General features: G+C 46.1%; 1 protein-coding gene across 9 annotated transcripts in view; it reads right to left on the bottom strand.

Annotated features, from left to right (window-relative positions):
- Positions 1–10,700: 10,700 nt before the first annotated feature.
- Positions 10,701–16,304, bottom strand: part of PTPRS (protein tyrosine phosphatase receptor type S) — a 97,363-nt gene continuing 91,759 nt past the window's right edge. For all 9 annotated transcript variants that reach the window (XM_058282023.2, XM_058282026.2, XM_058282024.2 and 6 more), the window contains 3 exons: positions 12,480–12,634; positions 12,222–12,357; positions 10,701–11,971 (listed from right to left, as the gene is read on the bottom strand). In XM_058282023.2, the coding sequence (XP_058138006.1) occupies positions 11,903–11,971; positions 12,222–12,357; positions 12,480–12,634 (360 nt within the window). In that variant the 3' untranslated portion in view covers positions 10,701–11,902. The remainder of the gene's footprint in view (positions 11,972–12,221; positions 12,358–12,479; positions 12,635–16,304) is intronic.

The following is a 16,304-nucleotide window of genomic DNA, read 5'->3' as shown; positions in this document are numbered from 1 at the left end:
TTCGCTTTTTTCTCTCCCCACCCCACACTCCCTCGTTATCTGCTCTCTGTGTCCATTTGCTGTGTGTTCTTCTGCGTCCGCTTGCATTATCGGGTGGCACCAGGAATCTGCATCTCTTTGTTGCATCCTCTTGATGCGTCAGCTCTCCGTGTGTGCAGTGCCAATCCTGGGCAGGCTGTGCTTTTTTCATGTGGGGCAGCTCTCCTTGTGGGACGCACTCCTTGTGCGTGGGGCTCCCCTATGTGAGGGACACCCCTGCGTGGCAGGGCACTCCTTGCACGCATCAGCACTGCGCATGGGCCAGCTCATCACACAGGTCAGGAGGCCTGGGGTTTGAACCCTGGACCCTCCATATGGTAGATGGACACTCTATCAGCTGAGCCACGTCCAGTTCCCTCTATCAATTACTGAAGGTGCTGTTTTGAAGTCTCCTGTTATTATTTTAGAAGTATTTCTCCCTACAATGCTATCAAAGTTTGCACCTTGTATTTTGGGGCTCAGTTGTTGGGTGCATATGTTTCTGTTATCTCTTTCCGCTGGTTTTAACCTTGGATCCATATGTAATATATATTTTTATATTTGTCTGTTATTTATATTCATCTGTTATAAACTTTTTTGGCTTAAAGTCCATTTTCTGTGATAATAATATAGCCACTAGAGCTCTCTCTTGGTTACTGTTGATTTGGAATATCTTTTTTTAAAAAAAGATTTGTTTATTTTTTATTTATTTCTCTCCTCTTCCCCACCCCCCAGTTGTCTGCTCTCTTGTGTCCATTCGCTGTGTGTTCTTCTGCATCCGCTTGCATTGTCAGGCGGCACTGGGAAACTGCGTCTCTTTTTGTTGCATCATCTTGCTGCGCCAGCTCTCTGTGTGTGCGGTGCCGCTCCTGGACAGGCTGCACTTTTTTTGTGCAGGGCAGCTCCCCTTGCAGGGTGGACTCCTTGTGTGTGGGGCTCCCCTACGCGGGGGACACCCCTGCGTGGCATGGCATTCTTTGTGCACATGAGCACAGCGCATGGACCATCTCACCACACGGGTCAGGAGGCCCGGGGTTTGAACCCTGGACCTCCCATGTGGTAGGCGGACGCTCTATCCGTTGAGCCAAATCCTCTTCCCTGGAATATCTTTTCCACTCTTTTACTTTCAACTTCTTTTTGTCTTTGTACCTAAAGTGAGCTTTTTGTAGACAGCACATAGATGGATTATACTTTTTCACCCAATCTTCTAGTCTCTGCCTTTTAATAGAGATGCTTAATCTATTGGCCTTTCAGGTAATAACTTAGAAGAGAGAATTCACATCTGCGATTTAGTTGTTTTCTGTACATCTTGCATATTGTTAGTTTGTCAATTATTCCATTACTGCTTTTTCTTATATTTAATTCCTTTTTTCTAATGTACCCTTTTTGATTCCCTTCTTCTTTCCTTTCCTCTATGTTTTTTAGTTGTTTTTAGAAATTACCTTTGTAATTGCAGTTAACATGCTGCATTAATAACAACCTAGTTTGACAAGCACCAACGTAATTTCAGTAGTATGCACTCTGCTTTTATGTATCTCCATCCTTCCCCCTCTATACTGGTAACATCTCAGCTTCCATCTTGACACACTGTATGCCCAGTAACATAGAACTTAACTGTTTTACATATTTGTCAGCTACAATATATGGGGGGAAAGAAAAGCAGTTACTAGGTCAAAGTACAAAATGACAGGGTTTTATATTTATCTATATAGCTACCTTTACCCCACCATTCCTTATTTTTGCTTATGGCTTTGAGTTATTTTCTAGTGCCCTTTTATTTCCGCCTGAAATTTCTTACAGGGCAGGTCTTTTGTTAATGAACTCTTTCAGCTTTCATTTATCTGTAAATGTCTTAACTTCTCCTTCATTTTTGAAGGATAATTTTGCTGGATATAGAATTATTTTTTTAAAAAATTATTTTAAACTAAGACCCATGTACAATTTTATTTTATATACTTATTTATGTCCCTCCCCCCCATTGTCTGCTCTGTGTCCATCCACTGTGTGTGTTCTTCTGTGTTTACTCGTCTTCTCTTTAGGCGGCACCGGGAACCGATCCTGGGACCTTCTGGAGTGGGAGAGAGGTGCTCAATCTCTTGTGTCACCTCATTTCCCTGGTCTGCTGTGACTCTTATCGTTTCTCCTGTGCATCTCTTTTTGTTGCATCATCTTGCTGTGCCAGCTCGCCACACAGGCCAGCTTGCCTTCACCAGAAGGCCCTGGGATCAAACCCTGGACCTCTTGTATGGTAGAGGGGAGCCCAATCACTTGAGTCACATCTGTTTCCCTGGAATTCTTAGTTGACAGGTTTTTTTTTTTTTCTTTCTTTATGAATTCCAAATATGTCATCCCATTGTCTTCTGGGCTCCAGGGTGTCTGATGAGAAACATGCTGTTGATTTTAGGGACCCCTTCCATGTGACAAGTTGCTTCTCTTTTGTTGCTCTCAAGAGTCTCTGTGTTTGGGAATTTCACTATAATATGTCTTGGTGTAGCCCTTTAAGAGTCTATCTTGTTTTTTGTTGGGATTCCTGGATGTGTATTTTCATGTCCTTCAACAGCTTTGGGAAATTTTCAGTATTTCCTCAAGTGCTTTTTCTGTTCTTTTCCCTCTCTCCCTTACTCTGCAGCTCCAATGATGTGTATGCTGGTATACCTGACGGTGTCCCACAGGTCCTTCAGGCTTTGTTTATTTTTCATTTTTTCCCCTTCTGCTCCTTACACTGGATAATTTCAATGGTCTTATCTTCAAGTTCCCTGATCTTTTCTTTTGCCTGTTCAAATCTCCTGTTGAGTCTCCCTAGTGCATTTTATAACAAATCAATTTTACTGATGCATATTAATAAAGCGTAAATCCATCCAAAGTGTGAAATCACATAGCTGTGCATTTATCGCTTCCATCATTAGTAGAGCATTTCATTATTGCGATAATAATAAACAATAAAGACCTCACCCTCTCTCAATCTCTCTATGCTTCCCCTGCCATGCATAGCTGCTTTCTGCTTCCATCTCTCTAGTTCATTTGTATTCATATTTTGTAAAAACAGTCATATAGGCAATATTACCCATATTCACATTTTCCATGTTAATTACTGTACTTTGCAGTTCCAACATTTGCTTGGTTCCTTTTAATAATTTCTATCTTTTAATTTTGTTCAGATAACGTTCTCCTAATTTCCTGTAGTTCTTCGTATATGGATTCCTTTAACTCATGGAGCATATTGAAGACACTGGATTTAAAATCTTTGACTAATAGTTCCAATACATGAGCTTCCTCAGGGATGGTTTCTGGTGAATTCTTTTTTCCTGTGAACGGGGCATATTTCCTGTTTTGTGTGTATATGCTGACGTTTTTGTTGACAACCTGATATGTTGTAACTTTGGAAATATAAGTCTCCCATTCCTCTGGGATTGCGAGTGTTTTTTTTCTTTTTTCTCCTTGTTAAGGTCTGGAGCTGTCAACTTGTAACTTTTCCAAACTTTTTTTTTTTTTTTTTTTTGCTCCAAATGGGGAATACGAAGAGAAGAGAATAAAGAGAAAATAGAGAGACTGGCCTCAGAGCCAAATCCTCAGTGATCTGAAGTAGCTGATCAAAAGCAGTGATTAACGATCAGACCACACACCCCCTCTCCAGACTGGGGGAACTTCACTGCCACCCCGCAAGCTAAATGAGGAATCCAGGTGACAGTCCTCACTGCTGCTTGCCACATAGTAGAGCAGTGTGGATGGGAGACAGGAGGTGGAAATCATCAGTGTTTACCACAATCTACCAGCCTCTTCCTTTTCAGCTTTTCCTTGGATGCTGCACAGCACTCTGCTCCACTCCGAAGTTCCAAAATGGTCAACTCATTTCCAACAGCCTGTTCAATCGCTATTTTTGGTGGAGGAACGGATTCCTGGAGCTTCCCACTCTGCCAACCTCCCACAATCTTATTATTGTTAATAAAATTTAAGCTTATTCTCTTAGGTTGCCTTGGTAGGCAACTGCATCTTTTGCAATAAAATTTTGTCTTTTCTTTTCCCATCCCTGCAGCTCATTTCTTATTCTTGTCTGATTGTGTTGGCTGGGTCTCTAGTATTATGTGGAATGGTTGATATGGTAATGGGTATTCTGTGTCGCATTTCTGAATTTAATGGGCATGTTTCTAAGTTGGGCATTTGCAAATTATGGCCCAACTCCATCCTGCTGCCTTTTTTTTTTTTAAGATTTATTTATTTTTATTTATTTCTCCGCTCCCCTCCTGGTTCCTCCCATTGTCTGCTCTCTGTGTCCATTAGCTGTGTGTTCTTCTGTGTCTGCTTGTCTTCTCATTAGGCGGCTCCAGGAACCAATCCTGGGACCTTCCGGAGTGGGAGAGAGGCGATTACTCTCTTGTGCCACCTCAGCTCCCTGTTCTGCTACGTCTTCTTATTTTCTCTCCTCTGTGTCTCTGTTGTGTTACCTTGCTGCGCCAGCTTTCTGCGTTGGCAGGCACTCCTGTGTGGGGTGACATTCCCACATGGGCCAGCTCGCCCTCAGCAGGAGGCCCTGGGCATCGAACCCTGGCCCTCTTATATGGTAGACGGGAGCCCAATGGGTTGAGCCACATCTATTTCCTGTGCCTACTTTTGCAAATAACATTTTCTTGGTACACAGTCATGGCCATCACTTATGTATTGTCTATGGCCACTTAGATGTTGACTAGTTGTTCTGCAAAACCTAAACCATTTACTATTTGGCCTTTTACAGGAGAAGTTTGGGCACTGCTGTATAAAGCATTACCAAGTTAATTTATCAAATTATGGAAATTCCTTTCTATTCCTAATTTACTGAGTGTGTTTGTTGGACAATTAGATATTTTTTAGCAAATACTTAGAGGCAATCATATTTCTCCAATCATTTTTTTCCATTGATAGATGTTTTTCATTCCAGATACACAAAAGTGATAAACGATAAAATGGATGTCAAATATTTAACACCCAACTTAAAAAGTAAAACCCTACACATCTAGTTGGATGTGCTGAATACACACCCTTCTCTGCTGCCTAGAGGGTGCAAGTATGATGAATTTTTGGGAGGTCCTGGGTTTGGTTCCTGGTATCTCCTAAAAAGAAGATGAGCACACAACAAACAGACACAGAGAGCAGACAATGAACACAAACAACGGGGTGGTGAGGTGGGAGGAATAAATAAATAAATCTTTAAAAAATTATAGATTAGGTTTTCTAAGAGTTTTATAATTTTAGCTCTTCCATTGACCCATTTTAACTTTTGCATATGGCGCGAGGTAGGAGCCCAACCTCATCCTTTTGCATGTGGCTGTCTGGTCGTCCCAGCACCATTTGTTGAAGAGACTATTCTTTCACTATTGAATGGTCCTAGCACCCTAGTTGAAAATCAGTTGGGCACAGACATATAGATTTACTTCTGGGCTCTCAGTTCTGTTCCATTGCTGTCTCTTTATGCCAGCACCACACCATTTTAAATTTTGAAATCAGGAAGTGTGGATCCTTCAACTTCGTTCTTTTTCAAGATTGTTTTGGCTTTTTGAGGCCCCTTTTGATTCCATGTGAATTTTAGATCAGCTTTTCCATTTCTCCCAAAAGTCACTGCGTTTTTATAGGGATTGCATGAAGCTGTAAATCACTGTGGGTAGTATTGTCATATCGATTAAATTTTAATATGTTTGCTGCTTTTGTGTTTATGCTTAACCAATATATATATTTGCTTTGCATGCTTTTAGATGTTCTACAGATGGAATTACACTGTGCATTTCCTTTAACTTGCGCCTCTGCTTCATGTATTTCTGAGATTCATCCACATGGGTTGCATAGTTCTGATTACATTATAGTCACTGTAGCATCATGTTGCATTGTAGGAGTACCCATTCTTTATACTGAATATCCATTCCTTCTGCTGAAGATTGTTTAAAAGCTGGCTCCAATTTCTAATTACAAATATATATTCTGCCATAACCCACTGAATGGACTGGGGGAGCATATAAACTACAATGTAAACTATAATCCACACAGTGCTCCAAAATGTATTTATCAAATGCAGTGAATGTGCCACAATGATGAGGGAGGTTGATGTGGGAGGAGTGGGGGGGTGGGGGTGGGATATGTGGGAACCTCTTATATATATATTTTTTTAAGATTTTTTATTTTTCTCCCCTTCCTCCCCCCCCCCATTGTCTGCTCTCTGTGTCCATTCACTGTGTGTTCTTCTGTGTCCGCTTGTATTCTTGTCAGTGGCACCTGGAATCTGTGTTTCTTTTTGTTGCATCATCTTGTTGTGTCAGCTCTCCGTGTGTGCAGCACCATTCCTGGGCAGGCTGCGCTTTCTTTCGTGCTAGGTGGCTATCCTTACAGGGTGCACTCCTTGCACGTGGGGGTCTCCTATGCGGGGGACACCCCTGCGTGGCAAGGCACTCCTTGCACGCATCAGCACTGCGCATGGGTCAGCTCCACACGGGCCAGGAGGCCCTGGATTTGAACCTTGGACCTCGCATGTGGTAGGTGGATGCCTTATCCGTTGGGCCAAATCCGCTTCCTGTCTTATATTTTTAATTTTAACTTTTTTTGTGCTTTATGTATCTTTAAAAAAAAAGACAATGTAATAAAAAATTAATTTAAAAAATTTTCTAATTACAAATAATATGAGTATGAGCACACTTATACCCGTTTCCTTAGGTGCATGGATAAGAATCTTTGTAAGGTGTTTATCTACAAGTAGAGTTGTTCAATCAAATGGTTGTGCACATCTTCAATTTATTAGGTACTTCCCAGTTGCCCTTCAAAGTTCCAGTTTATTCGCACTCTTAATAATGTGATCTTCTAAATTTAGACCATCTTTGCTTTCCATAACCCATTCTCCACGGATCACAACATCCCACTCTTAACGAGATACTAGATTTACTTTACTAGTATTTTCGTAGCCTTTTATCTTTAACCGTCTAGGTCAATAAGTGGGATGAGCTCATTTCTGTCTTGGATTGTTCTTGAATAGTTTGGGTACCTCTTTTTCCTCCTTATCGTATGACATAGTTTATAAAAGATGCAGATTTGTCTTGTCTTTGAAGGTCTGGCAGAACTCACCAGAGAAAATATCTGGGAAGGTGTTTAAACATCTCATTAAACATCATTTCAATATTTTCTAAGATTATTCCCTTTTCTCTATGACTTCAATTGATTTTAATTTATTGTCCTTGATTTTTTTTCTATTTTATAACTTCACATTTAGTGGTATAAAGTTGATTATATATAGTATCTGCTAATCCTTACATCTCTCCTCTGTGAAAGTAGTTGTTCCCTTTGTCATCCTTAACATTCCTAAGTTATGCCTACTGTTTACACCAAAGGTCTACCACTTTAATGAATATTTCTAAAGACCCAGCTTTTTATTTTGTTGTTGCTGTTGCTATAGATTTCTTTCATAATTTCTGCTTTTCTTAAATTTTCCTTTGACTTTCCTTGTGTTTGTTTCTTTTCACAGACGCTTGAGTTGAAAGTTTAACTGTACTTGTTTTCAGTTACTTTTCCTCAGAGATTTGTAAAAGGCTACAAATTTCCCTCTGAGTACATTCTTGGCTGTTTATTTTTCTTCAGTGTCTCCCTCCCTCCTGTAAATGTACTTAAGGTCTAAACTTTACCTCTGAGTACGATTTCAGCTTTCATTTGTGCTTTCTTCCTTCAGCTTCAACCTATCTCGGAAGTTATGTTTTGCTTTTTCTTGAGCTCATTGTTTTAACATTTCAACTATATGGATTTGAGGATGGCACATAACCCCTCAAACCTATGTAGTTGGAAATGTTAAAACAAAGTGCTGTTGTTGATTTATCATTTTATTGCTTCATGGCTTGTGAGTGAAATCTGAATGCTGAGCTTTTTTTGGTCTACAAATTTTCCTGATCACTCCCAGTGTCTGGAAAGAATGTAACTTGTCGGGTACAAAGTCTTATGCATTTCTATGTGATGGAATTTGATAGTGTGTTATTCATCTCCTCTAGAGCCTTTATTATTTCCTCTGCTTGGATTCTCGGCTTCTGAATCTGGGTCACTCTCCTGGACAGCTGTGGTCCTGTGCATTTCTCCTCAGGGATGTCTGTACTTTTAAACATTTAAATTCACATTGTTAGGGACAAGGTATGCATTTATCTAGGGTCTCTGCATTTCTCAGGGCACTAGGCGGCTTTGGCCTGACAGATCCTGAGTGCTCATCTGGGATGTCCCTCCCGGTGCAGCCAATGCTGACCATGTGCAGGTAGAGCTCCCACTAAGGCTGGTGGATATGGCCAGACCGGGTTCAAGTCCAGGCCCCACCACTCTCCATCTGTGTGACCCTGGTAAGAGGGCCAAACTCTCTGAGCCTCAGTTTTCCGATGTGTCCAATGATGCATCTTTGGAAGGATTAAACAGGAGTGCATGTGCCAAGGATACAGTAAGTGCTCAATAAGTGGGGATGGTTATTATGGTATCCTGTGTTGGGGCCAAGGTAGCTCTACATGCTCAGAGCCTTGAGGGTCATGTCTACGGGGTGAGGCTGAGTCAATTCATTAGGCACCCAGCTACGAGCTCCTTAAGCGCTAAGGGTCTTGTAGACACTGACATTGACTTTCCCTTGAAGATCTTTTCCAGTCTCCAGCCAGGATGGTAAGGTAGCAAGGTATACCCTTATTCACAGTGGGAGGGATATGAGGCTCAGGTAGCCCAGAAAGGAGAAATAAGGAAAGGTCTACTAAGAGGGGCTTCTAAGATTGGGCATTGAGGACTGAATAGGCGTTCTCTGACAGAGTAATTTGTGGGTGAAGTCTTGGATGATTCATGTAGGGCCATGCCTGGGTTAAAGTCTGACTTTTCTGTCCCTCTTGTCCCACAACTTTCCACTAAAAGAGGAAACTCCACCCCAAACCCAAGTCTTGAAAATATGAATTTAGGCGTTACTAAATGCAAATTTTACATGGTTCCTCTCCATCTTCCTCCCATTTCAGTACCTGTCCTTCCCACTATTATTTGTATATCTCTTCCCTTGTATTGTTTTCTTGATTGTACCTAAGATTTACCTACTTTTGGTGCTTTCAAAGAATTTTTTGTTAATGCAAGAGAACAACTTCAAAAGTATCATTGTTGATTAAGCTCCACTTTTTAAAAATGTGGGTTCTTTTCTATATATTTGTTTAGAAAGCTTAGTTCTTTTATTTTTTAAGTTCACTGATTTTCACTTTTTCTTGCTTTGGGGAAAAAAATGTGCTCAAGGTTATAAATTTTCCTCTGGGTGCTTCTTTGGCTGTATCCCCACAGGTTTCATCTAGCTTCTGAGTTGCTCAGTTGTAAAAACATTATAATTTCTATGTTGATTCCTTCTTTACCCTATGCCTTATGGGTTTAAACACTTCCTGTTGTAGGCTTCTGGGTGAGTCCATTGCAGAATCAACACCTCTGGGCTAGGATTGGGATATTTTATCTGTTATTAGTTTCTTAAGAGTTTCTGAGGTTCTCCATCACTGAGTTTTATAAGGCTTATTATTGAGATTTATTATTCTTTTTATTTCTCTCTCCCCTCCCCTCCCTCCGTTGTCTGCTCTCTGTGCCCATTCACTGTGTATTCTTCTGTGTCTGCTTGTATTATCAGGCAGCACCAGGAAACCACATCTTTTTTTGTTGCATCATCTTGCTGCGTTGGCTCTCCGTGTGTGTAGCGCCACTTCTGGGCAGGCTGCGTTTTTTTCATGCTGGGCAGCTCTTCTTACAGGGCGCACTCCTTGCACATGGGGCTCCCCTACACGGGGACATCCCTGCATGGCATGGCACTCCTTGCACGCATCAGCACTGAGCATGGGCCAGCTCCACACGGTCAGGAGGCCCGGGGTTTGAACCGTGGACCTCCCATGTGGTAGACGGATGCTCTATCAGTTCAGCCACATCTGCTTCCCAAGGCTTATTTTTTTTAGCAACGTTCCGTCTGTGTTTGAGAATTTGTGAGGATGTGGGGTGGCAGGTCTACTTGGCCACATTGAGCAATCACATCTTATATATTTATTCTTTGGATACTTGATGTGTTTGCTTCTAAAAAGGGCAATTCCACGCTTCCTGAGAGGGACCCCTGCTTTGGGTAAGATCACCCCTTCCCACCCTTGCAGCGTCTCTGTGACCTTGACATGGGGGCCTTTGTCCCACTCTGGCTCCTGTGGGTGGCTTCTCGAGTCAGGCCAGACGGAGCCCATAAAATGACCTTCCCTCCAGCCCCCCATCCTGGGGCAGGCAGCATGGTGTGGTGTTTGGGGCCCTGGGTGAGGGTGACCGGGGTACAAATCCCAGTTCTTCCTCCTGCTCGCTGTGTGACATTTGGTTGGTGTCTGACCCTCTCCGAGCCTGTTTCCTCATCTGGAATCCGGCCCCATAACTTCCCATCTCAGCGGTCCTGACTTGTGGTAGATGCCCCTTTACAGAGACTATGACGAATGAAAACACGGGGCAGCCCCGGGCATGAGGTCCAGAGCCGCAGGGTTTAGAGTTCGAATCCCTGCCTGGTCACCAACTCGCTGGGCAACCCTGGACAAGCAGCAAAGCCTCTCTGGGCCAACTCCTCGTCAGACTGTCTGCCCGGATTTAAATGAGAACGTCGCCTCTCCAGATTCCCACCCACCCCCACGGATGAGATGGGATGGGTGGGGTACAACGAAGACGCCACCACGGGACCGGGGTCGGACAATCTTCCTTTAATACAAAGTCGATATATCTACATACACAGAGGTGGGAAACCACCCAACTGCTTCCGTTTGAATAAACAAGTGTTGAAAGCAACGACAGATTTGCTCTCGTACAAAGAGAAAAACGCACTTGCTGGGGGGGGGGGGGGTTCTCCGGTCCATCTGCTTTTGCCCCAAAAAGGCCCCGAGGGTCCCAGGGGAGACTGGGCCCGACCTGGGGCAGCACCCAAGCAGCCCTTCTCCCTCCCAGAGAAGGGGAGCCCCTCCCTCGCGGTCGGCCCCCCGGGGCTGGGAGCCAGGGACTCCGGGCTGCCAGGGCGGCCTCCGTGGTCTCGTGGACCCGATGCCTGTGGTCCCAGGTCTCCCCTCTCCCCCCGCCCCTCCCCCTACCGAGTGGTCCTTGATATGTCTGAGGATTTGATTTAAAAATCGGAAAACAGAATCGAAAAAGGAAACAGAAAGAAGCCAAAAAAACCCCGGGAGCGAGGGGGTGCGTTCCGTTCTCACAGGAGCTGGGCACACCCTCCGATGGTAGCAAAAAAGCAAGCCGGGGGGGCAGCGGTCGGCCCGGCACGTCTGCGGAAACGGCCATCACACCGCACGTGGCGACAGTGAAAAAATAGACGGTCTTTGAACAGACTGGGAGTAAGCGGAGTTTTTTCTTTTTCAAAGTCATTGACCGGCGAGGCGTTTTGTTTCTTCTTAAAAAAAAAAAAAAAAAAGATAAAGAAAAAAATATACACTATTAAAAAAAAAAAGTCACTGGTTACAGTTACACTGAGAGTTTAAAAGAAAGCTGAATTCCAACCCTCCCCCCTCAACCCGGCGCTCCCCCCAGGTGGGCACGGCTGGAAGGAGACGCCCAGCTCGCCCGGGAGGACGGGGTTAAGTCGCCGTCCTCTTCTGGTTTGGGGGAGAACCCCTGTTTGCTTCCTGATCCCCCCGCCCCCCCACCCCGGAATCTCTGGATTTGGAATTGGAAGGAAATGAGGAATGTGCCAAGTATCGGAAGGCGGCGGGCGGTGCCCGGGGTGGGGTGGGGGGTGGCGACCCCGTGCCCCGAGTCCGCGCGGGGACGCAGCTGCCGCTCCTCCTGCCCGGCCCGCCGCGGCTCCCGGGCCTCCAGGGGTCGGTGGCCCGGCGCGGGCAGAGGCACCCGGGGCGGGCGGAGTCGGGCCGGGGGCGAGGCCATGGCTTTAGGTTGCATAGTGGTCAAAGCTTCCAAGGTATTCCAGCGCCGCCTGGTAACAAAACTGGTACTCGTCCTGCAGGGAGGGGGGACAGGCTCTGTTGGGGCGGCCTCGCTCCGAAACCCCCCAGGACTCCCTACTGCCCTCCGGGGGCGCATCCCCAAGCCCAGCGAGCAGCGTCGCGGCTCCGTTCAGGTCGACGCAGGGGTCATGGCCCTCGAGCCCAGCCGCGAGGGGTCCCGCCGCCCCCCCTACCCCTGACAGCCCGGCGAGGCCGGGTGGGGGGCCGCGCCCGCGCCCCGGGAGGAGGCCAGGCCCACGTCACCTCCGTCTGCACCATGGCGGGCCGCTGCGTCCGCAGCATCTTCACCGTCTGGAAGATGTCCACCACGCCCTCGTAGCGCATCCGCTCCAGCACGATGCTGAGCGTGATGAAGACGCCCGTCCTGCCGACCCCAGCGCTGTCGGGGACAAGCGGGGCGGGGCTGGTTCAGGGCCAGGCGCTCAGGAGCCGCGGCCCGCAAGCCCGCCTGGGGTGGTCCGCGCTGTGCCTCGGTTTCCCCCCGCCCGGCGATGGGCTCACCTGCAGTGGACGGAGATGGGTCCGTCCTGGCCGAACTGCTCCTTGGTCTTATGCACTTGGCCGATGAAGTCGATGAAGCCCTCCCCCGACTTTGGCACGCCCTGCTCCGGCCAGTCCGTGAACTGGAACTGCCGGACCGTCCGGGACTGGCCGTCCTGGAGCGGGGAGAGCCGGGCCCGCTGCTGGTTATGTGGCAGCCGTGGCTGTGTCCCCGTCCCCGCCAACCTCTCACCCCGTCCGCCATCAAGCATGGCTACTTGGCGTTCGCCGACCAGCCACGCCGCCTTCCACCGAGAGGCTCCAGGCCCATCCTCACCGCCCAAGGACGTCACCGTCCTCTGCCATCTTCTACCTTCACCGTCCAATGGTGCCATCCAACAAGGACATTCTCCATGCCTGGCCCAACTGCCTGTCTCCCCCTCTCCAATCCCGTCCACCGTACCCAATGTGACATCCAACGACACTGTCTACCCTCACCATCCCATAAGGGTTTTCCACCCTCTTCCACCCAACAGCTACCCTTCCCAGTCCCATCCTCCATCACCATCATTCTGTCTTCCTCTACCGTGTGACATCTGAGCATCATCCCACCATCATCTGCCATCCAGTGGCTCCATCTTTTACCATTCACTGCTGGTAACTCATCATCGTCTACCACTCAACAGCACCATCCAGTACCATCGTCTTCCACCCATCGTTACCCAACAGCTTCACCTTCCATCATCCACTCACACTCTATCTTCGAAAACACCACCCAACATCTTCCATCATTCATACTGATTACCCCAATTTTTATATGAAGGTGTCATCCAACACCATCATCTCCACAAATTCATCAACTTTGACCATCCAAAGGTATCATCTTCCACACCCACCACTCAACCATTCTCCTCCCCAACTCCTATCTTCCTACCACCCAGCAGTGCCATGCAGCTCCATCATCCTCTGCCATATTCCAGCCTTCACAAATCCAAGGGACCCTTCTCCACCACCCACCTCTGCTAACTCATCCCTCATCATCACCCAAGAGGACCACCTTCCATTGACATTCTCTGGCGGTTTGAGATTATTTCATGCATCTCCAAAAGAGAAAGAGTATGTTTGTAAGCTGACTCATTCCTCTGGGTGTGATACCCTTGGCATTAAATGCAACGGAGGGGCCTTTGAATAGGTTACTTTGTAAGACTGCTTTAGGGCTTTTGATTAGACTCTCAGTGAGGCGTGACTCAGGCTGAGTCCCCACCCCCTTGTTGGGTCTGATATAAAAGGACACGCAGACGACAGACACATGGAAAAAGGGAACTGCCATGTTTGAGCCTGCTGTGTAAGAGAGAGGACTGCTTAAGCATGAAGCCCCAAGAGGTTGGCATCACGGACCAACTCAAGAAGAGAAGAGCCTTATGCCTGACACCTCATAGCTGCAACTGGGAAGAAAGCAGAGCAGCTGAGCCTGACAGAGGAAGCCTGGAGGGGGAGGCTGAAGGCTGGGCAGAGGGCGGCGGCCATCTTGCTTTGCCATGTGGCGACCTGCCGGGATCAACGGTAGCTGACTTTGGTGAGAAAGCGTCAGTGACTGAGCCTCAGTTTGAACTTTTCATGGCCTTGGAACTATAAGTTTTACCCCAAATAAATCCCCTTTAAAAAGCCAACAGATTTCTGGTACTTGGCATTGGCAGCCAACCTAAATCAGAAATTGGTACCAAGAGCGTGGGGTTGTGCTGCTTCAAGTACCAAAAGTGGAGGAATAGTTTTATAAATGGGTAAGAGGTATTTCCTGAAGGAATTGTGAGACGTTTGACAGAAAAGGTCTAGATTGCTTTGAAGAGACTGCTAGTAACAATATGGACCCTAAAATTATTTCCAGTGAGGACTTAGAAGGAAAATGAAGGAACTATTATTGGAAACTTGAAGAAAGGCAATCACTGTTTGGATGTTGCAGAGAACTTGGCAAGATTGACTCCTGACGTAAGATGGAAGGCAGACTTTGAAAACGATGAGCTTGAACATTTAGCAGAGGCGATTTCCAAAGTCAATGTGGAGACTGTAGCCTGGCTTCTCCTTGCAGCTTATAGCAAAATGCGAGAGGAAAGAGATATGATAACTATACTGTGGGGCACAAAGAAACCAGAGATGGCTGATTTGGGAAATTACCAGTATCTAGAAATCAAGCCCCCAGAGGATACTGCCCCATTTGAGGAATGAACCACACTTGGAACTTATAAGTCAAGATTGAAAATGCTGTTATCCAGGAAAGACTTGCGGAAAGTCTTACTGTCTGATGACTCAGAACCCTGTACCCTGCATGCTAAACCAACAAGCTTTTAATGAGATCTGTATGAATGAAACCATTGTCAGTCTGGACTGAAAGGGACAGGGAGGGGAGAGATGGAAGGGAAAACGGCTTCAAGAGGAAAACCTTGGAAGTTAATCATCAAAATGGTGCCATCCTCTGTCATATCCTCCACCACCATTTGCCATCCAAAATCGCCATTTCACCCTGATGTTCTCCATCTCCCACCACTCAATGCCTCCTTTCTCCAATCCCATCTTGCACTACTTTCTGCTCCTATTCATCAGTGCTGTCTTCTACCATTGACCATTGAACACTGGCTATCCTCCATTATTCATTTTCCATTGATTTTCTCCATCTTCCACCCCAGCCACGCGTTTGCTCTTCTCCAATCCCTTCTTCCCCTATTTCTCACTGGTAACTCATCACTTTTGCCAGCCCATAGATCATTTTCTATTAGCATTCTCGGTCTTTTGCTATCTATATGTCCCATTCTCCAAATCCATTTTCCTACCCTCCAGAACCATCTCTTTTTACCATCTCCCAGTTCCATGTGTGATAGGTTGAATTACAGACCCCAGAAAAACAACAAGACATATTCTTAACCTTATCACCATTGGCTATGGAACCTTCTGAAGATGTTCTGTTTAGCTAAGGTGTGGACAACTGAATCAGGATAGGTCTTAGTTCTATTACTGGAGACCGTACAAAGAGAATCTCTGTTTAGTCAACCCACTGTGTGGTATGTGTCAAAGCAGCCTGGAAATGAAGACAGTTTTTGGTACCGGAAAGTGGGGTTCTACCATTAATTCCTGAAGCAGAAATGGCTTTGGAAATTGGGTAATGGGTAGAGGCTGGAAAAACTGAGGTATTTGATAGAAAAAGTTTGGATTGCTTTGAAAAGATAGCTGGGAAATATGCATTACTAGAAATTAGAGGAAAGGCGATCCTTGCTATAAAGTAGCAGAGCCCTTGACTGAATTGTGTCCTAGTCCTGGACTGAAGGTGGAATTTATAAGCAAGACTTGGGTCTTTAGCTGAAGAGGTTTCCAAGCTAAGTATGGCTGGTACAGCCTGGTTTCTCCTTGCAGCCTACGGTAAAACGCAAGGAGGAGTAAAAGCTGAGGACTGAACTTTTAAGCACAAAGGCATCAGCAGTTGATGACATGGAAAATTCTCAGCCTATCCAGATAATGTGCTCCAAGAGTAGAGCAGGAAGCAGCTCTCTCCAGTCGGACATCTCAGAGGAAGCCAGGGTTGGAAATAAGAGTTATTTGGGAAGGCTCTGCGGGAAGTCCTTTCATTCGATGGTTTGGACCCCCGTGAACTAAACACAAAGTCATCAAGAATTTCGTGGGGAAATGGACTTTGGCCCAGTGGTTAGGGCGTCCGTCTACCACATGGGAGGTCCGCGGTTCAAGCCCCGGGCCTCCTTGACCCGTGTGGAGCTGGCCCGTGAGCAGTGCTGATGCGCGCAAGGAGTGCCGTGCTACACAGGGGTGTCCCCCGCGTAGGGGAGCCCCACACACAAGGAG

Source organism: Dasypus novemcinctus, chromosome 19 (assembly GCF_030445035.2).
Source record: "Dasypus novemcinctus isolate mDasNov1 chromosome 19, mDasNov1.1.hap2, whole genome shotgun sequence".
In the NCBI taxonomy this organism is placed as follows: Eukaryota; Metazoa; Chordata; class Mammalia; order Cingulata; family Dasypodidae; genus Dasypus; species Dasypus novemcinctus.
This window is presented reverse-complemented; position numbering and strand designations above follow the sequence as displayed.